We start from the raw sequence: 24,335 nt of genomic DNA on the forward strand, positions 1-24,335 counted from the left end.
CTGGTTTTATTATTTAATTAAACATTACTAATATAATCAACATATTTCAACAAAAAAAAAAGAAAAACAGTTTATGAAAATGAAATATTTAAAAATGTACATCTGCCCAACTAGAACAGGATGACAGCTGAAATATAAAAAAAAGGTACTTGGGTTTTAGCTCCTGGATAGAATGAGGGAGGGTAAAATGAAGGAGGCTGCCTGCGAGGCTTTAGGCTTGCTCCTAAAATATGTGCAACGTGTACACAGACAGTGTCACAGTGACTGACCACTGATGCCACCAGCTCGCCAACCTTTCACACTGATTTGGGCACACACAGTGTTCCTGGTCTGGGCAGGTCTGGTCCTTATCTCAGCCCTCGAGGAGCCTCTTATAAAAGGTGCTAAAAGTCTGCGTTTATATAAATAAAATGTAAAAGTCAGGCCTCCTCCCAGCCCTCCGCAGGGTCACTCCACTGGTGTGCACGAGATGGGGGCGCCGATCATGGCCTCCTTAATATCGAAGGCTTGGATGATTTCCTGAGGATGAAGATGCATGTGGCTGTTACTAGTGCAAATCTACAAAAGAAAAGAGATACGTCTAAGAGGCGGAGGTATACTGAGGCAGGTATTACCTTCCAGTTGGCTTGGCTGAGGGATATTACACACTGCTGGCGACTGGAACTCCCTCCTGCCTCAGCTTCTCCCTGCTCCACTGGAGCTGCAGAGCGTGCATACACACACACGCACGCGCACGCGCACACACACACACACACACACACGCAAACAGACACAGACACGGACACGCACATGCACACACAGTAACAGTGTGTAACTAAACAGTTACTCAGGTTGCACAGTATACCAGTACTAAAAATTAGTGCAATGCCAAAATTTTTAAATGGTACTACACCGACATTTTGCAAAATTTGGTACTTCAGGAAAATGTGTCTGACATTGCGCGCTGTTGCAGTAAAATAACTGCTATCCATTGGGCGCTGAAAGTAAAATTCTGGCAATACTTTGCAAACAAAGCCAATGATAAAGGCAAACCGGACATCACAGTGCCCATTTGAAAATAACGCTTATAAGGTTCTCAGAACAACACTAACAGTAATACATATCAAAAGCTACATGCGCCCAACATACTGTGGACACAAAACCCCAAAATCGGCCCCTGCACAGGGAGCCTGTGCTGCCTTGCACAGGCAGTACGTACCGATGTAGGGCAGCTTATCTGTGTCCAGGTACATCCTGGCCAGGCCGTCCTGAGGGACAAGGAGAGAGACACTCAGCACAGCGCCCCCTATCTGCCCAGTCTGCAGCGTCCTCGTGCTGGAGTGCTACTCACCCTGATCAGGAAGGACACGTGGAAGATGTTCTCCACCGTTCTGGAGAAGGATCTGGGGTCGATGACGAACTCAAAATATGAAATCGGTGAATTGGCTGGAGAGCAAACAAAGGCAGAGGAAGGCACCATTCAGTATTCAGTAAGAGAGGAGGAGAGCACCTGGGAGGAATCCTGAATGGGTGTGCATCTGCAACGCCCGTTTCAACTCACGGTCTTCTTGATGGTACTGCTGCAGATATCCCAGAATCCTCTCCACCTCCTTTTCCGTTGCTTCATGGTGCGATTCATCCATTTTCTTAACCTGGGATTGATAGTAAAACCAAAATTTACCAGAGAATATAACCAATAAGCCTGTGGAGACAGGGGAAATCTGGAAAAGTAAAAAAAAAAAAAAAAACAAAAAAAAAAAAACGGTCCGTTTGTTCACAGGCATACCGCTGCACACACACACACACACACACACACACACACAGAAAAGGACAGACCTGAGTGGGCATGATTCTCTTGACTTCCTTGTTCGGGGCCTTCCTCTGCCTCTCCACACGTTGCCGTGGTGGCGGGGGCTCTGCCAAAAAGGAGCCCAGCCTGTCGGGAAAAAAAGGCCAGACCCACGTCAGCTTTCAGCTGAACTGAGCCTCCGTAGCCTTAGTGGAGGGGGGGGGATACTCACATGAAGCGGAAAGAGGGTGCAGTCCTGAAGCAGTCCTGCGCCTTCGCGCCCAGTCTCTGCCAGGCGTCCTGGGGCAGGTAGCCCCCCTCTTCATCGCTGTCTTCCTCCTCCAGCCGATTCAGGCCCATGAAGGTGAGCTGGGGGGGCAGGGGTCAGAGAGAGCTTCTGCACTGAGCCTTTTACAGGGAAACAGGGACACTTCTCCCTCTATACAACCTGACATCCAGCTTTCCTTTACAGACAGAGGAGCTTCAATGGCTTTAATGATAACGCTCAGTCTCACCAGGTGTTCAGCGTAGACAGAGGGGTCGAAGGTCGAGCCGTCGGCCTGCAGCTGGCAGGCCTTCTCCTTGCCCAGGTCAGTGGCCAGCACCAGGAACTGGGCGTCCAGCGCTGCTTCCCGGGCCTGCCGGACTGCACCGAGAATCGGGTCAGAGCCGCCATAACTGAACCACGAGCCAGACGCAACACATGACACCACCGCAGATTCCTTACACTAACCAGATGGTCAGCACCTGCGCTCCTTCTGTTTTCTCTATGTCCTAACGACACAACTACCAGAACTACACTACATTAATGTTTAAGGATATTAATGACTGATGTGTCAAAAGATGCAATGTTCTTTGCAACAGCATTGCCCTTGGTTACAACCCTTTGCGAATATCCACAGGCAGAACCAAACTGGAACTGTCTATTGTCAACGGTCAACAGGCAGAACTTTCAGCATTGAAAACATGGAGGTGAATCTGGTTAGTCTATTATGTGAAGCCTGGAAGCCCAGAACACAGCCAGAACCAATGAACATGGAACACTGAACTCTAACTAGGGAACGCAAAAGAGTTCTGGAACACACTGGAGAACTTTGCAAAACATAAAATGACAGCACACAGAAAAGGGCTGAGAGAACATATATAACAAACCCTAAGGCTGAAAGGAAAGTATGAGAACACAGCCCATCACCCCGAAAAGGAACATAGAAGGAATAGGACGAATAGGACACCTTACCATTGTTAAACAGCTGGTCAGCCTGTCTTAAAACCTCCGTCAGTTTGTCGCTTGAGGGACATAGAATGTCCTCTCTATTTTCTGCAAACAAAACAGCAAAAAGCAGAAAAGAGTATGCACTAAAGAACTGCAGCAGAGTAGCAACTTATTTAATGTATGAGCTGAATTTCTATGGACTCAACTAACACGGGAATTTAAACTGTACACAGTTCATATCAAGTCCTATCACTTTGTATATGATTCACAACATGCCGGGTCGTATGGAATAGCGATCATACTGTGTATGGTGAACATACAGCAGGTTCACTGGGTTGTAGGCAGTTACTCAGAAGTCCCACTCACGCTGCACTGAGTTGATAAGCTCCCGGTACCGGTGTCGGATGAGCCTCCTCTGGGCCGGGTCGTCATCCTCTTCCGGGACCTGCGACGATCGTCTTTGGTGTGACCCCACCTCGTCTTCGTCGCTCGTGTCCTCGTCCCTCTGCGAACGGCTTCGCCTCCCCGTCCCGTTCTGCTGAGCGGCCGGCGTCCCCTGGCCCCCCCGTCCCGCTCTCCGGTTAGCCTCTGCCATTTCTTGCGCCAGTTCCCCAATTTCGCTCACTCCTGTGCCTCGCTGGGTGAGAGACTGGACGTGTATCTGAAGACTGTCCTAGGGAAATTCACACAAAACACTTCACCATGACTTAAGAATTTCATTTGAATCATTTTCCCCCTCCAAATATGTATTATGTTATTATGCTGTACACCTAGTTAGGATATTAAGCTGATGGCAGAAAAATATCTTATTTGAAAGGGGATACTATCTTCAGTACATACCAAACACTTGTTCTGCAACTCTGGAAAGCAGAACAACTGAAATTATTTAGAAGCAAATAGCAAGCTTATTAAAACAAACAAATGCATTAAACAAATTAAATAGGAAAATAAATATATAAACTACAATTGAATAAAATGTCAGACAACTGGTTGGGTAACATGTCAATAACTCTTGTATGTGCAATATTCTTAGCAACGGATGGTCAAACTTCCCCCGGGTTCACTAAATATATCTTTAGCTCCTGTTGAATGTAACTATCGTTAAATTTAACTAATGTTAACTAACGATATTAAACCAGAAAACAACCCTATTTATCTAGCTAACTACGTTAGGCTTGCCATTTAGCCATAAGCATAAGATCCGTCAAACGACGACTGAAGACTCACCTCTTCAGGATGCACCTCTCCCCATCCCTCCCTACCTCCCTGTAGTCTAATTGACTATATAATCTTAGGGTTGTGGCTAGGTAAGCTGTTTATCCTAGTTGACATAGTTATTGCACTTGTGCCTACTCAAATATTGCTTGTTTTATTTGTACAGACTGATTTGTTGCTGTTTTTGTTGTGTTAATCAGATGAACCTACAGGGTCCAAGTTAAACTACGCGGTCGTTCCCTGCACTTGGAACTGTACTTCCGTCTAGGGTTTTCAACACACTTGTTCCTGGTTTTGGTTATACACTTTGTTGTACGTCGCTCTGGATAAGAGCGTCTGCCAAATGTCTGTAATGTAATGTAATCCGGAATTCACATCAAAACTAAGTATACCTTGCTATAGTATGCGCACGCACAAGTCAGTGGCTGAGACAACCAGCCAGCCGGCTACCTCGAATACATTAACATAGCGAGACGCATCATTTCAAAGAGACTACTATCCACTTGCAAACTACTCAGGGTATACATCAATACTTATTGGAATATATGCGCAAAAAGGTCATAAACTCACACATTGAGGTTCCTTGACTTTATCCTAAAAATCCACACCCAGTGGCGCGAAACACTTCCCAACAGTTGACGTCATTAGTATGGGACGGAAATAGCTGAAAGGCTGGTTCGCTTGAGAAAACGTTTCATTTGTTTATTTATTTAAGTTTCAAATTATACTAAATCTTCAAGATAAAGAAACATTTGACAAACAGTTTACAAAATTCACATTTGAGCCGATCAACATTATTTAGCAGTCTATCCGGCAAACTTCATTACAAACTTTAATGTTAACTGTAGTCGTGTTTTCATGATTTCTCTCGCTTCATTTTTAAGCAAATGACAATATAGCGAATTATCGCCAATAACGTGTTAATGCAAATGTTGTGAAGACTTCGTAAATAGACTAGCCACCTACAAATATTAATAAAAGCTTATAGATAAAATCATTGAAAATAGATATCACCATCAGTTACTTTGGATGACTTGAAAAGTAGATTTCAATGCTGTCAACATAAAAAAAAAAACTTGGCACAGTGACTCTATTAACGTTACCGTCTTTTTATGCAAATATTCAGTTATTTTCATATAGAGCTACTCCTGTCACAGCGTGTCTCGGGACGGAAACTACAACCACCATGCGTTAGCTTGCAAACCACTGCTAGACGGAGATTATTAGAAATCGCATAGCTGCTCCAGATATGTATTCCATCGTTGAGATCAAAGGTGTCAAGTCAAAATACAGATGTGGCTACTGCGGATGCGGCATGGGGAAAGTTTCTTTCGGTAAGTGAAGAATTGTGTCAACGCCTACAGTTAATTGGTCAACGCACTACAGTTGGAGGTAGCTATCAGGTTGAAGAACTGCCAGCTAAGTGCAGCAAAGCAGATTGATGTAGCCTTGACTCGATTTATTAGCCGAATAGTGCTGCCAATTAACAAAATATGTCTAGGACGATTTGTTGCTTGTTCTAACTGCATGATACCTGGAATTGCTTCAACGTTATAGATTATTCCGTCTACTCCTGGGGTGCAGCACATTACACAGACGTCGGAAATACTAGAACCTGTCATTTTATATGCTACCAGATGATTTATTAAATTTATTTCCAAAGGACAAGCGGACAACAGGGTTTTACACCTTACGTGTTGCATTGCCAGAATATGAAACACGATGCAATATAACAACCTTTTTCTTTTATTTATTTTTATCCTAGAACTGTCAGATCCGGTAAACAGCTATATATAGCTCTTTCGATGCCTGTAACTCCACCTAGGAACGACTGCTTACATTACACTCTTGCGGTGGTCAAGCAGATGATTCGGACAGCTTGAACAGAATTTGTATTAAACTTAGCTCCAATGTCTTGCCTTCACCTTGCCTTTACTGCGTCACCATAGATACGTCGTTGTTTGGGGAATTTATGCGCTTTTTATGCGTTTGCGTGTTTACTCCACGTCGTAAGAAGTTTTGTAATTGCGCAGAAGTGACACGGGGCGGCGCAATAGACTACACTGTCTCTACCACGATTTTTTTCTGATTCCTTGAGATTCTATGGTATGCGGAGGGGCGGTGTTCACTGGAAACATCGCCGGGTGGATGGAAACCTGTAATGCCACTAGACAAGACTAGAGAAAGATGGCAGCTGGTAACTCCTACACCATAGTGGAATATTTTGGTGGGGAAGATGGGTATGCTTGTGGCTATTGTAAAAGTGAAAAGGGAAATTTTTCACATGGTGAGTGCCAACCTATTTTTTATTTTTCAGTGTATGTATGCAGAGCTGTTTTCAAAACTAAATTGGTAACCCAAATTAGACCCGTCGTCGCCTAGCTTAGTTGGCTAACGTTACAGTTTTACACTATTAGCTATCTAACTTAGCTAGCTATATTTACGAAGGTTGGCTTATAGTTATGTTACTGGGAAAGATTCTGCGCTGGGTGACAATTTGCTAACTTTGGTAGTATGTGATGGTCGTGGAGCGAACAATAAAGGTGTGCTGGTCCCCTGAAAAAGTAAAACTGGATGCCGGTCGATGATTTTTCGTAGCTAGCTTGCTAGTTAACTAGATAAATACTCTGCTAGTTGTTTTTAAAGGTAATAGTTTGTATTGTAGCTCCTATTTCCAATAGGTGTGGCGCTCGTTCTTTTGTTTTTCTGAGTGTCAAAGTTTATTTCTAATTTTTTGATTTCTTAAGGTCTCGAGAAGGTGGATGTTGCCTGTTTACACATGCTGCTAAGTAGCTTGCGTTAAAGCTACCTGGTGCCTTGTTACTCAAATAAAAAGATTTTGCTTGTGCTTCCACATTATGACAAATAGCTACCTATCTCGCTAAATGACATCCAGCTTGCAGAACCGTTCGCAGTCTGATGTGCCATTCGAATTAAACTATTAGCTAACATGTCTAATAAAGAACAGCACTGCAGTGCATTTTAGTCTTGCATAGGTAGATAGCCATATCATGTTAGCTTAAGCTTATGGATCTAAATTTGGCCCTTGTGTCTTCAGGAGAATGCTGTTTACCCCGTTCTCTCACTGGGGGCTCCTAGATTGTAGATGTGATGACACCCAGGCCTTCTTTCATGACCTTTGCAAGTGTATTGACTTGATGTTTAGCCCCCTGGCTATCTTGCACAGGGGCCCCAACCCTTGTTGTCAGAACCCACAGCTTATTTTCACAATTACTCCGCGCTTTATTGATTAGTTGAAGAAGTTGGCTCTTGGCAGCTTGGGTCTAAATTGGCACAGTCTTGGGTTTAGAACTTTAGAAGATGAACATAAGGCTGTATATTTGGCTGTCAAGTAAACTTAAAAAGTGGACCCTGTGGCTCTGTGGGAACAGGGATTTGGACCTCAGGGTGCTATAGCAGTAACTGCACCAACAGCATGTTGTCACTGATGGCATGTCTAACCTTTCACCCGCTGCCTCAGCAAAATGTTTTACTATCTAACAAATGTCGGCTACATGATTTGGCAATAACCAGTGACTTGAATGATGTGAATCAATCAAAAGATAAAGCAGGGCATTGTTTTACCACCAGTAGCTCTTCTTTACCATTAGCTGTGACAAATTAGTGTTAGCTAGCCTCTGTCCTGATGTTTTAAATGTATTAGCCTATTTGTTTTACCTTGTCTTGCCGTGCTTACATGTGTCCTGCCCATTGAAGTAGATGTCAGTAGCCTGCTGACACAGCCTGCTTTTTTTGTCCATTATGGAAGTTCAGGGATAAAATTAGCCTAGGCCTAATAGCTGGACATTAGGCCTGTGGCTGGTGTTGGGGATCACTTTGAAAAAGCCTTGCCTGTGTGGTATATCTGTGGCCTGCCTGGGGTAGTGCAGGGGTCCTGTGTGTTTAGCAGTTGATTAGATTATGACCTGTGAGGCAGCCTCTGATTGGATGGGGTCTCCGGGCCTGGAGGCCTGAGGAGCTGGTGCACGTCTCTTCCCTGTGCTGGGTTGGGCGGCGTGTTGCGCTTTGCTGCGGAGTGGAACCTGAGATCGCATGCTGATGGATCCCTCTCCCGTCTCGGGGGGATGAGGGATGGGTTCGTGGAAAGAGCAGGGGTTCCGGAGGCCCCTGACAGCTGTGCCGTACGTCTCCGCGGCTCCCTCAGCCAACGCTGGTCCCAGGTCAGGCTTTCTGTCTCTCGTGAGTCACTTCCCTCTCTCCCTGAATTCTGCAGCCCTTCTCAGAACTATGAGAGCCCAAAGGCACGACTGCACCCAGCGTTTGTGCCGTATCGGTGTTTGGATCATCCACACGGAGCACTTTTTTTTCTTCTCGTAAGCGCCGGTGCACCTGCTGCTCGTGAATAGGAAGCGTGTGTGACACTGGAGACGTCCCACACTGTCAACAGGCCGAACGATTGGGCGCTGAGGCGCTCGGCTCCCAGCCAATCGGCAGCCATAAACAAGTAATCTGACACTGAGGTAGAGCAGGGCATCAACCTGTGGCCCAAACCTGCCGGAAGTGGTGATGTGGCAACACAATTCAAAATCCATTCTGCCGAACGTGATTACGATATTGACCGCGATGATTAGAGCACCGTTAATCACGTATCTTCCCATGCTGCTAGTATCTGTGATTCATGTGGAGAGCCAGGACCTTAACACCTGTAGACAAGACGTCTTCTCTGCCTACTGGAGTTTGCTAAATATAGCGGTGTAAGGAGCTGGGGAGGATTGTGTCGTGTGTGGGTGGGTTGTGAGCGTTGTGTGACGTAACAAGGGAGGGGCGGGGTTATGAGTGGGGGGCGGTGCTTTCCAGTGTCAGACCCCAGACCTTGCAGACAGTGACCCGGGGAGCCTAACCCCTGTATGGGGCAGCATGGCCAGCAGGGCAGGCTGTGGAAGTCCAGGTCACTGAAGGGAGAGTGTGCCGGGGGCTAATCCCCGTGCCCGAGGAGGCGGCGTCAGCGGGATCAGCGGGGGTGAGAGTGCTCTCTCAGGGCACTGCCCTGGCGCCCGCACGCTCTCGGGGTCGTCGCCCGGGCAGGCGGCGGCCTCGTGCCCTTTATCAGAGCGGCGCCATAAAGGCTCGGCTGTGCCAGAGCGGGCCTCTGAGATAAAGCAGCGATGCATCGTTAGGCCTGGGTTTAACGCTTTACTGTGTCTGGGCCACGGCGGACAGACAAAGAGCTGCTTTCCATCACTGATAACGTGATTTCAGCTACACTGGCTGGGCCCAGGGAGAAGAGCCTGGCGTGTGTGTGGGAACGTACGTGTGTGTGTGTGTGTGTGTGTGTGTGTGTGGGTGTGTGTGTGTGTGTGTGTGGGTGTGTGAACGTACGTGTGTGTGTGTGTGTGTGTGCTTGTGCTTGTGCTTGTGCTTGTGCTTGTGCTTGTGCGTGTGTGTGTTTGTGTGTGGGTGTGTGTTGTGTGGCACTGAATGCTGCTCTGATCAGGCTCATTGTTCTGTGGGCACAGCTTTAGGCCCTGTGTGACCGGCAGGTGTTTCCCCAGCAGGTGGTACTCAGGTGCTGATGCAGTGTCTCTGTTGCGTGTCCATTGTGGCTGTTGTGCTATAGCTCCTCAAGCAAATCTGTCAGGAACGCTATTTTCAAGGCAAGTTACAGTGCTGAATGTCTTCTCACTGTAGCTGTGATACTAAGCTCGGTTCATACATCTATGTAAATATGTGTATAAACTTTAATATGGTTGTATAACTTAATTGTGAAGTGACCAGACACTGCTAGCCGCTGTGTCACTGGGCTCATCTCTGTTTGAACTCCCGTTTCCCTGGTTACATCACTGCCCAGAGCTGATTCCAGAAGGCCCCGGGCTTATAAAAACAGCCTCTAACATTCCAAATGAGAGAATAGCGCTGTGTGTGTGTGTGTGCGTGCGTGTGCGTGCGTGTGTGGTTGTGTGTGTGTGTGTGTTTGTGGTTTCTTTTCCTAACAGCAGCGAGTGCTTTTCTGGATCTTTTTTTGATCAGAGTCACACAGTCAGGTTCTCCCGGGGCTGGGGGCCCGTTTGAGATGTGTGCATGGTTATATGAACCGTGCACCAGGGTTCGCGTGTTCCTGTGTTTGTGTGTATGTGCGTGTGTGAGCATGTGTGTGTCTGCACTGCGTGCGTCTGCTTCCTGTGCTGTTGTCCCAGGGGTCAGTGCGTCTCCGTGCCCTGTGTTGCACTGTGGGAAACATAATCTCCTGTGGGAAAGGTCGAGTGTGACAGTGTGTCATCCCGGATGTTGGCCAGAGGCCCAACACGCTGCATGGGGGTCGGCTTCTCTGGCCCTCCACACACCTCTGTACTGCCCCTCCCCATTTGGGTGCGTCCTCTCCACCCTCCCACTCTCTCAGACACACTGTACACCCCACTCTCTTTCACTGTTTTTCTGTCCCTCTGTCCTATCCTTATTGGTCAGATCAAATCAGTTCTATTTCTATAGCGCTTGTTACAGAAAACTGTCACAAAGAGGCTTTACAGAGTGGCAGAACAAGCTAAGCAAAAACCAGGCCTGCACCCCCAGGTAGCAAGCACGTGCAGGGAACTCAGGGGGAGGGACGGAGTTGGAGTGGTCTGTGATCTCAGGGGGAGGGACATGGCTGCAGCGGTCTGAACTCAGGGTGGGGGGGGGGGGGGGTTGGGGTTGGGGTGGGGGTTGGGGGGGAGCGGTTTGTGAACTCGGGGAGGGAGGGGCAGGAGCCCCAGGGAAAAAGTGACGCAGTGTTTATTTGTGTTAGCGTGTACTGGAGCTCTGTCAGCGCTCGTGTTTCTCACCCCTCTCCCTCCTTCTCAGGGATGTGGGCCCACGCCATGACCGTGCAGGACTACCAGGACCTGGTGGACCGAGGCTGGAGAAGGTGCGGTCACTTAGCGCTCTGCGGTCCCTCAGCGCGTCGGTCGCCTGTCTCCGGAGAGCGCGCTCCTGCTCTGTGTCCGTGTGAAAACAGCTTCCTGTTTCAGAACAGAGCGGAAGGAAGAAGCACTGCGGTCTCTGTGATGAGTCAGAACATGGCCCAATCATGTGCCATGACTAGTGTCTCTGTGGACATGAGGAAGCAGGGTTTTAGGGACACATTTGCACGCAGCAAGACTAGGGCTGTGTACAAATCTGCCTCCAAACTACTGTGTCCCCAAATATGTACTAAATATGTACTGTCCACTAAACCTACTGTGTACTGTTCAGTGTACGCAATGGGCAGTTAGTATGCAATGGGCAATATGTGAAAAATATCTTCCATACTGTGCTCCAACCATACTGTGGAAGTGTCATAAGCGAACCTTTGCCTCGTTTTTAAAGTGACGCTGTGCCTCATAATTACGGGTCGTTTACTTCCTGAACAATATTTTTTTAAGTACACTAAATTTAGAAAGAAATTGCCTGCTTAACTTTCTCATCCGGTGTACTCAACAGCTGTACTGAATAGTAAGTGCGCTGCTTCCAACACGATGTAGGATCTGTGTACGTTCCTCTTGCGTGCTGTGAAAGAGCGCAGGAGCGCGGCAGACACGCTTATGATGTCACCCTCCATGTGCTCCTCTCCATGCAGAAGCGGGAAGTACGTTTACAAGCCCATCATGGACGAGACGTGCTGTCCGCAGTACACTATCAGGTGAGCAGTCTCCCGGCCATGTCCGCTCCCTTCCTGCCCCTGTTCTGTAGAAGCGAGGCTGATCTTCAGAGGGCTGCTCCTAGGCTCTCTTAGGCTGGTCTGCTTTTGTTCTCCTCTCCCCCAGGGAAAACGCTGTTCGCTGGTAACAGCATCAGGACGGCTCCTGTGGTTCACCTGTAAACGTTTAGAGTAGCTTATTTAGGGTAGCCCTCCCCACCAGACTGTCCTGAAGGGTGATTGACATCATCTGTGTTTTGGGTCTCTCAGAGTAACTGTTTGCATTAAACTTAGACTTTGATTTTAGGAATGCATTTTTTTTTTAAATGCTGAAATGCTCATGCTTGTTTGTGCTGAGGTTGTAGCGCTGTTTGTGGTTTGGATGCAGTGTGGGTTACGATCATCTGGCTCTTTCACGCTCTTTATGTATTTCTCTGTTCTGTGCTCAGGTGTCATGCGCTCAACTTCCAGCCCTCGAAAACACACAAAAAAAACCTGAAGAAGATGAGCAAATTCCTTTCCAAAGGGGAAATGCCCACCGAATGTGACGGTGAGGGGCGTGTGTGTTTGTGTGTCAGTGTGTGTATGCGTGTGTGTCTGTGTGTGCGTGTGCGTGCGTCTGTTTGTGTTTGTGTGTGTGTGTGTATCTGCGTGTGCGCATGTGTGTACGTGCATTGGAGCTTGTGCCTCCTTCTAGCCTAGACTGGTCGTTGGTGTTGCAGAGTGGAGCGGTGCTGACGTTAGCGTTGGGTCCTGTGTTTGCTCCTTTCAGGGGAACCCATGGACTCTGTCTGTGAGGAGGGCAGACCCAGGGAGACCCCAAAAGCCTGCAGCTCTGACGTTCAGGAGCCCGTCGACGCTGTCGCCCCCGAAAAGGAGGCGGCCCCCCAGCCAGCGCAACCGGACACGCCCCAGCAGGCACCAAAACCTGAAGCTCCAATCACAGGACCACCCGCCATGCCCAAACCAGGTGAGACTCAGCAGGAAGTGAGGTCACAGTCCTGAGCGTTACCTGGTCTTTTCACTCCAACGTCCAGTGAGTGTGTGTTGTGTTGCCGTATAGAAAAAGGATGGCTGTCCAGGTCTGGTAACTACCGATTCTGTATTATTGTCCTGATATGCACCAGTTGAGCACCAGGGGGCAGCAGTCACTCAGCAATGGAGCTGGAGTCTGAGAAGTTTGTTCACAGAAGTCTAGTGGAAGACTAGATGAGAGAGAATTGCATCAAGTGTTTTTACCTGCGGATTTCATTAGCCAGTGCTTATAAAAGCAAAAATTAAACTGTGGGTGTAAAAGAAAAACACTAACTTGGCTTATTCTTTGGGCTTAATTTGTTTTTGAAACTTTGGTCATCTCCACCAGAAAAGAAATGGTATATTTTACAGGCAGGGATAACCACAGGGAGTGCCTTGCTGCATTGGCATATTTATTTTTCAGAAATGAGACTGAATATTAAACATTTAGGAAATAAATATTGAAAGTATTATATATATATATAGTGCGAGTCCGCAGTGGGCATTCCAGCTTCATGAATAAGCCCCCTTGTGATCCGCAGAAAGAGCGAGGGTTTGGCAGGGCTTCCAAACGGAAACCCAGAAAGCCTCGTCTGACCTGCCCTAAGTGGAAAACACCTGGAGACGGGTTTACTGTACTTCCACTGCGGTGCCAGCGCCTGTTCCAGCACCGGGAGCCATTTCAGCCCAGGAGGCTCTGCTGCCAGAGAGAGAGAGAGGGAGAGAGAGAGAGAGAGAGAGAGAGAGAGAGGGAGAGAGAGAGAGAGAGAGGAGAGAGAGAGAGAGAGGAGGGAGAGAGAGAGGAGAGAGAGAGGAGAGAGAGACAGAGAGGGAGAGAGAGAGAGAGAGAGAGGGAGAGAGAGGAGAGAGAGAGAGAGAGAGAGAGAGAGAGGGGGAGAGAGAGAGAGAGAGGGGGAGAGAGAGAGAGAGAGAGGGAGAGGAGAAAAGAGAGGGAGAGAGAGGGAGAGAGGAGAGGAGAGAGAGAGAGAGAGGAGAGAGGGAGGAGAGAGAGGAAAGAGGAGAGAGAGAGAGAGAGACCGAGAGAGAGAGTGAGAGAGAGAGAGGGAGAGGGAGAGGGAGAGGGAGAGAGAGAGACACAGCGAGAGAGAGAGAACTTTAACAAACAGGCTTTTCTTAAAGACCTTCACAGTCGACAGCGGAAATGAAAAACAAACAAAAATTAGAATTTTCAAGTCTGGTCAACTTGTCTCTAGGTAACGGATTGCATCATCAGTGTACCGAAGGTTCATTAGAGAGAGGGGAAGACGGGGGAGAGATAGAGCCAGACCCTTCATTTGATCAGTAAACACCAGCTTTACAGCCTCTTAGCCCTTTTCTGAGTGTTTCTGGAGCTAGGGCTTGAAAAGAGCGAACAGCAGAATGACAGAAAGGATGAGTTTTGTTTACTCCGTTCTTGGTGTGGGGGGGGGGGGGGGGTCGGTGGTGTGGTAGCTGTGTTTTGGAGAAGAGTGCCATGGTTTCCTGGGGGCAGTGTTTCTGGGGGAAGACCTGAGTAGAATAGAGATGGTGCAGCGTGGGCTGCAGTTTTGGGGGAGGGGGGGGGTGGCTTTATGAAGTGTTAACTGCAGGAGGGAGGGAATCTTTCTCTCGCAGGAAGAGAGCTGTCAGCTATTATCTGTGCCTGTTTGGTACATCACCCCTGTGTTCAGAAATCGACCCTGAGGTCATTGTGCAGTATACATTTTATTACACACACGCGCCCGAGCGTGTCTGAGTGCTTGCGTCCGTTTGTGTGTGTGCGTGTGTACGTGTGTGTATGTGTATTTATGTGAGCGTGCTTGTGTGTGTATGTATGTGCATGCGTCTGCATGTGTGTGTCTTGTTATTTTTATACGTATGTGCAGAAGGTGTATGCGCAATCACTGTCAGTGATGTGGGGTATAAGCAGGGTGATGGTGTACGTGTGTGTGTCAGTGGTGTAGGGTATAAACAGGGTAATGGTGTACGTGTGTGTGTCAGTGATGTAGGGTAGAAGCAGGGTAACGGTGTACGTGCGTGTCAGTGATGGAGGGTAGAAGCAGGGTAACGGTGTACGTGCGTGTCAGTGATGGAGGGTAGAAGCAGGGTAACGGTGTACGTGCGTGTCAGTGATGTAGGGTATAAACAGGGTAACGGTGTACGTGCGTGTGTCAGTGATGTAGGGTAGAAGCAGGGTAACGGTGTACGTGTGCGTGTGTCAGTGATGGAGGGTAGAAGCAGGGTAACGGTGTACGTGCGTGTCAGTGATGGAGGGTAGAAGCAGGGTAACGGTGTACGTGCGTGTCAGTGATGGAGGGTAGAAGCAGGGTAACGGTGTACGTGCGTGTCAGTGATGTAGGGTATAAACAGGGTAACGGTGTACGTGCGTGTGTGTGTGTCAGTGATGGAGGGTAGAAGCAGGGTAACGGTGTACGTGCGTGTCAGTGATGGAGGGTAGAAGCAGGGTAACGGTGTACGTGCGTGTCAGTGATGGAGGGTAGAAGCAGGGTAACGGTGTACGTGCGTGTGTCAGTGATGTAGGGTAGAAGCAGGGTAGCGGTGTACGTGTGCGTGTGTCAGTGATGTAGGGTAGAAGCAGGGTAGCGGTGTACGTGCGTGTCAGTGATGGAGGGTAGAAGCAGGGTAACGGTGTACGTGCGTGTGTCAGTGATGTAGGGTAGAAGCAGGGTAGCGGTGTACGTGTGCGTGTGTCAGTGATGTAGGGTAGAAGCAGGGTAGCGGTGTACGTGTGCGTGTGTCAGTGATGTAGGGTAGAAGCAGGGTAACGGTGTACGTGTGCGTGTGTCAGTGATGTAGGGTAGAAGCAGGGTAGCGGTGTACGTGTGCGTGTGTCAGTGATGTAGGGTAGAAGCAGGGTAGCGGTGTACGTGTGCGTGTGTCAGTGATGTAGGGTAGAAGCAGGGTAACGGTGTACGTGTGCGTGTGTCAGTGATGTAGGGTAGAAGCAGGGTAACGGTGTACGTGTGCGTGTGTCAGTGATGTAGGGTAGAAGCAGGGTAACGGTGTACGTGTGCGTGTGTCAGTGATGTAGGGTAGAAGCAGGGTGATGGTGTACGTGCGTGTCAGTGATGGAGGGTATAAGCAGGGTGATGGTGTATGTGTGCGTGTCAGTGATGTAGGGTAGAAGCAGGGTAACGGTGTACGTGCGTGTCAGTGGTGCAGGGTGGAAGGCAGGTGAGTGTGGGCTGTAATTCGGGAGAGCGGTCAGGCGGGGCCAGGAAGCAGACCCCAGCGTGCGTGTCACCGCTCTGTCAAACCCGCCGCGTGTTTACGTCCGCCGCCCGGAACCTCTCGCCGTTTCCAGAAACAGTCAGACGTTAAAGATGACAGGAAACGGGGAGCGAGGGAAGAGGAAGCGTTGGGGCCCGTCTGCGACTCATCACACGCGCGTGGAGCGGCTGGGCTCCTGCCGCCGCCGCGGTCGGGTCGACCGTCCCTGATGAGCGCTATCGCTCATTAACCGGGTGCAGGACAGGCCTTCCGGCGCAGAGGGAGTCTGCGCTCTCTTTTTAAACGCGTTATACATGTGTGAATCTCTCTCAAAGCGGCAAGGCACATATCGTTAAAACAAATAGTACTTACTCTCAGATGAAACCCCCGTCCTTTACCGAACTGTATACAGAAACAAACATAAAAGAATAACAAAATGAAATTTTTTTTTAGAATGAATGAAGTGAATATCGCTCTGGATCACAGGTCTGTCGGTCCCTCAGTCTCTGTGTCTGTCCGTCTGTCTGTCTGTCTGTCTGTCTCTGTCCGTCTGTCCGTCTGTCTGTCCGTCTGTCTGTCTGTCTGTCTGTCTGTCTGTCTGTCTGTCTGTCTGTCTGTCTGTCTGTCTGTCTGTCCGTCCGTCCGTCCGTCCGTCCGTCCGTCCGTCTGTCTGTCTGTCCGTCTGTCTGTCTGTCCGTCCTCACTCGGTCTTCATGCCCCCTCTGTGCGCGTCTCCATGGCGATGCTGAGTGAGTGTGAGCGGAGGCTGGCAGGGGAACAGGCAGGAAATGGGCCTCGCTTCCTTATTGCTCCAAACAGGATGTCAGCGTGTAAACTGTTGACACAGGATGCCAGGATCGCTCTGTGGCTGGCCCCGGGCCCACGCGCTGGGGGGAGGGGGGTAGGGGGGTCGGGGGGGGGGGTGCGCGCAGCACGCTGCTCCGTCCATCTGTCCGTCTGTGTCCGCGCTGCAGAAAACTGCTCCCATTGTCTGCTGGCCTGTCCGTAGGTCTGTCTGTCCATCTGTATCTGTGTGTGTGTGTGTGTGAGTGAGTGAGTGTGAAATTTCAGCTTTACTACACACTTACTGCCTGTTTGTCCATTAGTGTCAGTGCTATCTGATGAGGATTCAGTGTCATTTTCACTTTCACTCACACTCCTCTCTCTGTCCCTCTCTTTCTCTCAGTCTCTCAGTCCGTCTCAGTCGTTACTCCTCACTCTCTCCCGGCGTAGTCCAGTGTGCTGTGAAGCAGGGGCATTAGCATGCTGTGCAGGCAGGTGTGTCTGATGCCCTGCTGCTCAGGTCTGCTTTCCTGGGGGGTTTTCCACTCTCCTGATGGTGACAGCGTATCTGCATGTCCAGTCAGGTGTGAGCTCAACAGATAACTGTGAGTTTTGCTGGTAAACCCCTGATGCTATGGACGCCCCCCCCCAGTCCCCAAACCCCCCTTAGTAACCGCCCCATGCCCCAGCACGCCAGCTCCTCACCGCCCTGTGACAGCCTCACACCCCCGCCCCCCCGCCCCCCACGGAGCCCTCCCTGCTCTTGGTACCCACCGCTGTGCCGTCTGGAAAAACAGGCAGATCCGCGCGGGTCAGCAGACGCGGGGCGTGTGTTTTTACTGCCTCTGGGAGGGTGATGTAATGCCTGCCGTGGCATTAATGAGTGACCAGCGCCCGCTCTGTGTGGCCCAGGCCTGACGGGGCAGCAGCACACTGACCTGCAGGACTCCGCCCGCCCGCCCCCACCCGCCCCGGCCCCCGCCCCCGCCCATCGCTCTGAATCTGCAGCTTTCTGTCCCTCCTCTTCACATCAGCCAGTCTGTGTTACATCTTTATCCTTACTCTTTGTATTTGTGTTATTTGTCACACACACACACTGAAAAAAGTGCTATATTATTGTTATTATCATTATTAATCTGCAGCCACACTTGTGCATGTGGTACATATCAGTCACACAATGAACCAATCACAGTACAGGCCTATTACACGATGAACCAATCATAGTATAGGCCTGTTGCGCAATGAACCAGTCACAGTATAGGACTATTGGGCAATGAACCAATCACAGTGTGGGCCTATTGCGCAATAAACCAATGACAGTATAGGCGTATTGGGCAATGAACCAGTCACAGAGTAGGCCTGTTGCGAAATGAACCTATCACTGTGCAGGCCCATTGCCGGCCAGCTTGTGTTGACCGTGTGAGGTCATAGCGGGGTGCTGCTCAGCACAGCTGTCCTAAATGCCAGCCAGCTCCTCCAGCTCCTCCAGAGTCCTGATTATAGCCTGCGCCAGAAGGACTTCTTTTATCATCACCCCTATGTGTCTGTTAGCTTTTACTTATAACTGTTACCACAATGTCTTCCTGATAGCTTTTACTTTTAACTGTAATTGTTTTATTTTTGGGGCACAAATTGCTTTATTTTGGGGCTGCCGTGCCTGCCGCATGGCGTATAGAGAAACGGGCGATGGCGTGCCATGCCAGGCAGAGGGGGCCCTTCGCTGGGGAAGCCTGTTTAGCCGGGCCCCCGGCTGAGTGGGGGCCAGTGTTCATTAGAGCAGCAGCAGGCGCTGTGCTAAGAGCCACTCGAGGTCAGGCCGGCTGTATCATCTGTGGGACGAGCGCTCGTCTGTTTCTTAATCTCTGGCCCTCGCTCTTCCCCGTCACTGCGCCTCTTCCCGGTTCTCCTCACACCTCCTTATCTCCCCGCTCCTCTTCCTGTTCCCCCCCCCCCCCTTCCTCAGGCGTCGGGGCGGACCCCAGCAGACCCCCCTGCCGCAAGGCCAAAGACCTGCGCAAGGAGCGCCGGCAGCAGAAGGAGCAGCAGAGGCAGCAGGAGGGAGGGGCCTCGTCCGCAGGCTCCGCCCCCGCCTGCGCCCCGCCCACCCAGTCCAGAACGCTGGAGGACTTGATCGCCGAGTCCCTCCCGGAAGACGCCAAACATCGGCTGGAGGTGAGGGGGGAGGCCTTTGGAGGGGTGGGACCCAATGTGACCCAATGTTGACCTCATGACCACCACCAGGAAGGCTGTGATTGGCTATGTAAAATGGCTGTGTTCTAGCATTTCGACCCTTGATTGGATGTGGTCAGCACCATCATCTTGACTTCCTGTTGTGGTCAGAGCACATGGCCGCAGCCCTGGTCACATGACACTCCAGAACATAACATTATATCCCTTAAGGTGAGGCAGGTGATGACTTTCACTTAATCGGCTGATTCCTTGATTGAGCTGAGTCTAACCCTCAGTGTTTGGATGGGATAAAGTACTCTCTGCCATTTTGCTGTGTGATCTAAGTAGTTGATGGACGGGCTTACCTGTCTGGACTCCAGCCTCCTTTCCCCGCCTATGAGAGAAGCCAAAAGGCAGAATGCAGAGGTGGGCAGTCAGGACCCTGTCAGGCTGCAGTATCTGGAGTTCTGGCCCTCGGGGGCCACGGGGGCCCATCCCTCTGGACTGATGAGGTCATTAAAGGAGAACTCATGTGACCACAGCTGTGGTTACTGCCTTTCCCGCTTGGAGCATTGAGAAAGTGGTTATTGCCCGTGTGTTTACTCCTGTGTGCACTGACCGATCCAGCAGGGGGCAGTGTGGCTGTGTTGTTAGAAGAGAGCTTCTCAACTTGTTCAGGTTCTTTTTTCTCGCTCTCTGCCTTTTTCTCTCTCAATTTCTTCCTCTCCTTCACCTTCACGTTTTCTGTTTTTTTTTAACACTTTCTGTCTATCACTATTATTCTCACTTTCTGCCTAACTCTCTCTCTGTCTGTATGTTTTTTTCTCTGTCTGTTTTTGTTGAAAAATGTGATAAAAATTGTTAATAAAAATGTTAAACTCTTATTAATGGCCTGTTTAAGGATATATCTTTTCATAGTGTCTTTTTAAACGGGACAGAAATAAGAATACTTGTTCCAGTGATTCAAACCCCTTTGGTTTGAGGTGAGCTCCATAGTGAAGGGGTCTGATCATGTCGGAGCCCGTACCCATGCCCGTCACCTGCTGAGTTCCCTAACTAAGAAGCAACGTTTCTGCAACGTTTACGTGACAGTGCTGTGATTTTGCAGCCTTTCGGTGTAGTTACAGCAGTACTGAATGTCCTTCTGAGCTGTCTCCGATTCTCTTTTTCCATCGTAATGACAATTGAAGGCGAAGGTCCTAGTTTATGAAGGCTCATATTTGGATTCCTGAGTTTGAATGTTAAAAGCCGTAAACGCAACAGCCTTAAGTTAAGAGAGGAAAACTTGATGTTGCTCTTGGCTCAAACGTGCCAGTGATTGTACGTCTGAACCAAACAGGTGCTTCGTATTAGAGGCACGTGGGGTCCAACCAAAACGAAACTTTTAGGACCTCCAAGTGCACTTCGCGCGGGGGATTCAGAGTGCTCCTCATGCGTTATTGATTACGTCCCTCTTCAGAGTTTCTGTCGAATGCTGCACCCCAGCCAGACAACCTGAAGGCACAGAATGTTGATTCTGAGCGAAAACCAGGAGTTCCTGGCTCCACCCTTTCAAAGGGTCCAAAAGAAGCATACCTCTCCACATGTCAAACAGAAAAAGCCTTTGTGTGTCAAAGTGTTTATGTGTAATTACATTAGAAAAGGAATTTTCCGTGTCATTTGAAATATGAAATGGTTTGAGTCTTCGGTTGGAGGTTTTCCAGCTGTCGTTGGAGAGGCTCGCAGTGAGTGAGGGCCTATGCTGCTTGTTTCCAGTTGACCGAGTGCGGTGGAAGCACTTCGTTTTTACCAGAAACAGCTCGAGGGACATCTTAAAGACACTTCGTGTTTTTATTGAAATGCGATGACCGGTTTCTCACCTGGTCTCCGGGGAAACGGGCAGAAACACGTCAACCCTGTCGTACCGTGGGCCCCCCCCGTTCCACCCTGATGGATTTGGCTATCTCATGGGGAGGAAGCCCCCCCCCCCCCAAGCAATGACCATCTGTCCAAACACTCGCTCTCAAATTGCTTGAAAAGCATAATCTACCATGAACAGGTTGAAAAATATTGACACCTTTGCGAGCTCTGCTTTACACTACATTGTGGATGGGGACTGAGGCTGCGGTCTGCAGGGGGGAACAGTGTTTTTGCCTGGTTCTCTCATGCCTGTGTTCTTCGTGTAATTGTATTCTGTGCTGTTTTGTGTCTGGAGTTGCACCCTGACGTTCCCCCTCTCTCTCTCAGGCATGCTGTGTTTGGGGTACGCTGATCCACTGTCGTGTCTCTGTCTTTTCTTTCTGTCCGTACCCCCCCCCCCCCCCCCCACGTGGACCCCCTTCCCCCGCCCCGCTCCGCTCCTGAAGGTGAGGCTAGTCCGCTCCAGTCCTCCCAGCGCGCAGTTCAAAGCCTCCTTCCACGCCTCCTACCAGGTGTACAAACTCTACCAGATCGCCATTCACAAGGACCCGCCCGACAAGCCCTCAGAGAGCCAGGTCAGGGGCCGGAGAGGGGGCGGAGGGGGGCGGAGGGGAGCGGAGGGGGGCGGGGGGAGGGGGCGGAGAGAGGGGGAGGAAGGGGGGGGGAGAAGGGCAGAGCTCCCTCTTATTTTATTCTTTTTATTTCCTGCCAGTGACAAGCACTGTTTTGTTTTCAGGGCAAGGCGAGCATTGATTTGACGCTTCCCAAGGACCCGCGTCTGCTTCTCGCGTTAGTGGCAGCGCTCTTCTCAACATCTTGAAAATTGGCTTCTGCCGCTACCCTGATCTAAACTGGGTTTAACACTCGGTCCTTCCTCCTCCTGGGTGGAACACTCCAGGCCAGCGCTAGCAAGGGAAAGGCTGTTAGTCAGCAGTTAAGGCTGTTCGGCAGAACGGAGAGAGAGCGAAAGAGAAGTAGCGAAAGTTGAAAAAGAAGTGATTGGAGCATGACGGAGAAAAGGAGAAACAGGAAGAGGTGAAACAGAGAGGGAGTGTTACTCATCGGTTAGTACTTTTTAGCTTCAGGGAGAGTGAGAGGTGTGGTGAAAGAGAAATAGGAGACGGAAGGTGAAATGAGTAATGGAGTGATGGGAGCGGAGGAGAGAAAGTAAGAGAAGCTGCACAGCGAAGAGGTGAAGGTAAAGGTTAATTCATTTCAGCACCTATAGACGGAGACAGGAAGCAGAGACGAAGGTCCTAATTCGTACAGGGGCTAGGGTGTTGCCGGGGGAACCTGATTCTACATCAGCCCTCTGTGTCTGAGATTCTTGCTGCACTTGGGCCCTGAGCGGAGCAGACTATTCAAATGAGAAAAGGGAAGAGAGCTTGTTAAAAAGTCAAAAGGAAAGGAAGGATGTTGATGAGGAGGAGAGAAAAAAGAGATGGAGAGATAAAGAGATCATGAGGTGGTGAAACCATCCCTGTGTGAGTTTAGCTCTTTTGGTTGGGCCAAGCAGGCTCACCTGGAATTGCATGCTGGGATGGAAATTCGACTCCACTTATCCGGCTTCCCCCGTACCGCTTGAGTCTTGGTTCAGTCCGGCATATATCAGAACATCACCCTGGGTTTGTAGCGCCACCCCCCAGGCGTGCCAGGTTCTCATCTGGCCACCCTTTCAGCCATGAGCAGTGGAAGTGCAGATCGCTTGGTAAGGCTGTGGTAGCCGGATGTGGGAGGATGCGGTAATGTGTGTGTGTGTGTGTGAGCGTGTGAGCGTGTGTGTGTGTGTGTGTGTGTGAGTGTGTGTCTGTGTGTGTGTGCGGGATGCCGTCGTGCAGGCACTGCGTTTGGGGCAGAAATCTCTACGTGGCGCAGTGTGGTCAGGTCATGGGAACGGCTGTAGGGATCTCAGACTCGCGTGTGTCCCACGCTCCGCGTTTCTGGGGTTGCGTCGTGAAATCCCGTCCAGCGTTTTGGCCCCGCTTTGGCCTCTCTTTCTTCTACACAGGCCACTGTCCCGTCTGTGTGTGTGATAGCCTGCAAGTGATTACGTGTGTGTTTGATCATGTATGCATGTGAGCGTATGCGATACGTGTGTTTGATTGTGTGTGTGTGTGTGATCGTGTATGTGTATGTGAGTATGTGATATGTGTGTTTGATCATGTGTGTGTAAGATCATGTATGTGTGTGAGCATATGCGATACATGTGTTTGATTGTGTGTGTGTGTGTGTGTGTGTGTGTGTGTGTGTTTGTGTGATCATGTATGTGCGTGAGCCTATGTGGTACATGTGTTTGTGTGTGTGTGTGTGTGTGTGTGTGTGTGATCATGTATGCGCGTGTGCCTATGTGGTACATGTGTGTGTGTGTGTGTGTGTGTGTGTGTGTGTGTGATCATGCGAGTGGCAGCCTTGGGCCTGACCAAAGCCCTCTCTTTCCTGGAATCCCTCCATCACGCACATTCCCTCGTTCCCTCCCTCTCTGTGGGGCATTGACTGTGAGTCAGGACAGGGCCACGCACTGGCCTCACCTTCAGGTACCCCAAACCCCCCCCCCCCAACCCACCCCCCAACCCACCCCCCCTCGCCCCCCGGCCAGCCGAGACTCCCACCGTGCAGCCTGTGGACTTCAGCAGTGTTGGGTTCTGGGGTCAGAAACGGGATTTCCTGCCCCCCCCCCAGGGTCAGCTCTCCGGACACTGGGACACGTTGACCCCCCTGACCCCTCACGTCTCCTCCGTTTCATTTGGAGTAGTGCAGGGGCCAGCGCTGGGGCATATTGGGGAATGGATGAGGCTGTGTAATTTTAGATTTTTCTTATCATCAACTTATCCTATGAAAAAACTGAACCCTACAGTCAATGTATCCTAATACCAAGTATTGTCCAGTATTGCCAGATGTATCCAATATCCTGTTGTCTTCATTGTTATTCAAACAGCTATACAAACAAGCCACAGAGACATATTATACTTTGGATAATTCATCATTACAATGAACCTGCCCTTTGCACTTTTTACTGAAACAATTTAATGACGTCACAGTGATTGCTTTTTTTAATTAACAATTTGCTCCCTTTTAAAGTAAATTAAAAAAAAAAAACTACACTGGCCTGTTTTTCGTAATAATAGGTTGTGTTTGAAAGTGAAAATGTCTTTCTGAGCTGTATTTAATGATTTTAGCGCACAGTTTGAATGAATGGCTCCCTGGATGAGTACGCAGTGGGGTAGGAGAATGTCAGTGAGTGTTGAGTGTTGGGCAGAAGCATTGTAGGTTTTGGTCTTTTCGTGGGATATGTTGACAATAAGAAAAATATAAAATTACGTCGACCTTATCCTTTAAAGGCCTGGGCTTGTAACCAGAAGGTTGTTGGTTCTATTCCCACATGGGGCACTGCTTATGTGCTGTGAAGTGTGTCCCTGTATGTCCAGCTGCATAACCTGCACAGTCTAATTTGG

At 49.6% G+C, this 24,335-nt stretch overlaps 2 protein-coding genes across 19 annotated transcripts in view; one reads left to right on the forward strand and one right to left on the reverse strand.

Moving 5' to 3' along the window:
* nsmce4a (NSE4 homolog A, SMC5-SMC6 complex component) lies at window positions 1–6,175 on the reverse strand. Of its 12 annotated transcripts, none has more exons than XM_064316939.1 (12): window positions 6,036–6,159; window positions 3,822–3,841; window positions 3,348–3,654; window positions 3,006–3,086; window positions 2,284–2,414; window positions 2,001–2,137; window positions 1,816–1,915; window positions 1,541–1,631; window positions 1,331–1,425; window positions 1,199–1,247; window positions 615–700; window positions 1–519 (listed from the first exon to the last, which is right to left on the reverse strand). In XM_064316939.1, the coding sequence occupies exons 3-12, from the start codon at window positions 3,574–3,576 to the stop codon at window positions 448–450; spliced, it is 1,071 nt and encodes a 356-aa protein (XP_064173009.1). In that variant the 5' UTR covers window positions 3,577–3,654; window positions 3,822–3,841; window positions 6,036–6,159; the 3' UTR covers window positions 1–447. The 12 variants fall into 12 exon arrangements, with proteins under 12 accessions (XP_064173009.1, XP_064173006.1, XP_064173003.1 ...); XM_064316936.1 differs by having other exon boundaries at window positions 3,822–3,857; window positions 6,036–6,054; XM_064316933.1 differs by lacking the exon at window positions 6,036–6,159 and adding an exon at window positions 5,731–5,960.
* The window catches only part of LOC135244543 (arginyl-tRNA--protein transferase 1), a 67,364-nt gene continuing 48,418 nt past the window's right edge, over window positions 5,390–24,335 (forward strand). For 2 of the 7 annotated variants that reach the window (XM_064316925.1, XM_064316929.1), the window contains exons 1-7: window positions 6,234–6,483; window positions 10,995–11,058; window positions 11,749–11,811; window positions 12,258–12,358; window positions 12,581–12,778; window positions 18,779–18,987; window positions 21,330–21,458. In XM_064316925.1, the coding sequence (XP_064172995.1) occupies window positions 6,384–6,483; window positions 10,995–11,058; window positions 11,749–11,811; window positions 12,258–12,358; window positions 12,581–12,778; window positions 18,779–18,987; window positions 21,330–21,458 (864 nt within the window). In that variant the 5' untranslated portion in view covers window positions 6,234–6,383. Of the gene's footprint in view, window positions 5,531–6,233; window positions 6,484–10,994; window positions 11,059–11,748; window positions 11,812–12,257; window positions 12,359–12,580; window positions 12,779–18,778; window positions 18,988–21,329; window positions 21,459–24,335 lie in introns of those variants that run through there. The other 5 variants (XM_064316930.1, XM_064316931.1, XM_064316926.1 and 2 more) reach the window with 4 other exon arrangements.

The sequence above is a fragment of the Anguilla rostrata genome, chromosome 18, assembly GCF_018555375.3.
Source record: "Anguilla rostrata isolate EN2019 chromosome 18, ASM1855537v3, whole genome shotgun sequence".
Taxonomy (NCBI): Eukaryota; Metazoa; Chordata; class Actinopteri; order Anguilliformes; family Anguillidae; genus Anguilla; species Anguilla rostrata.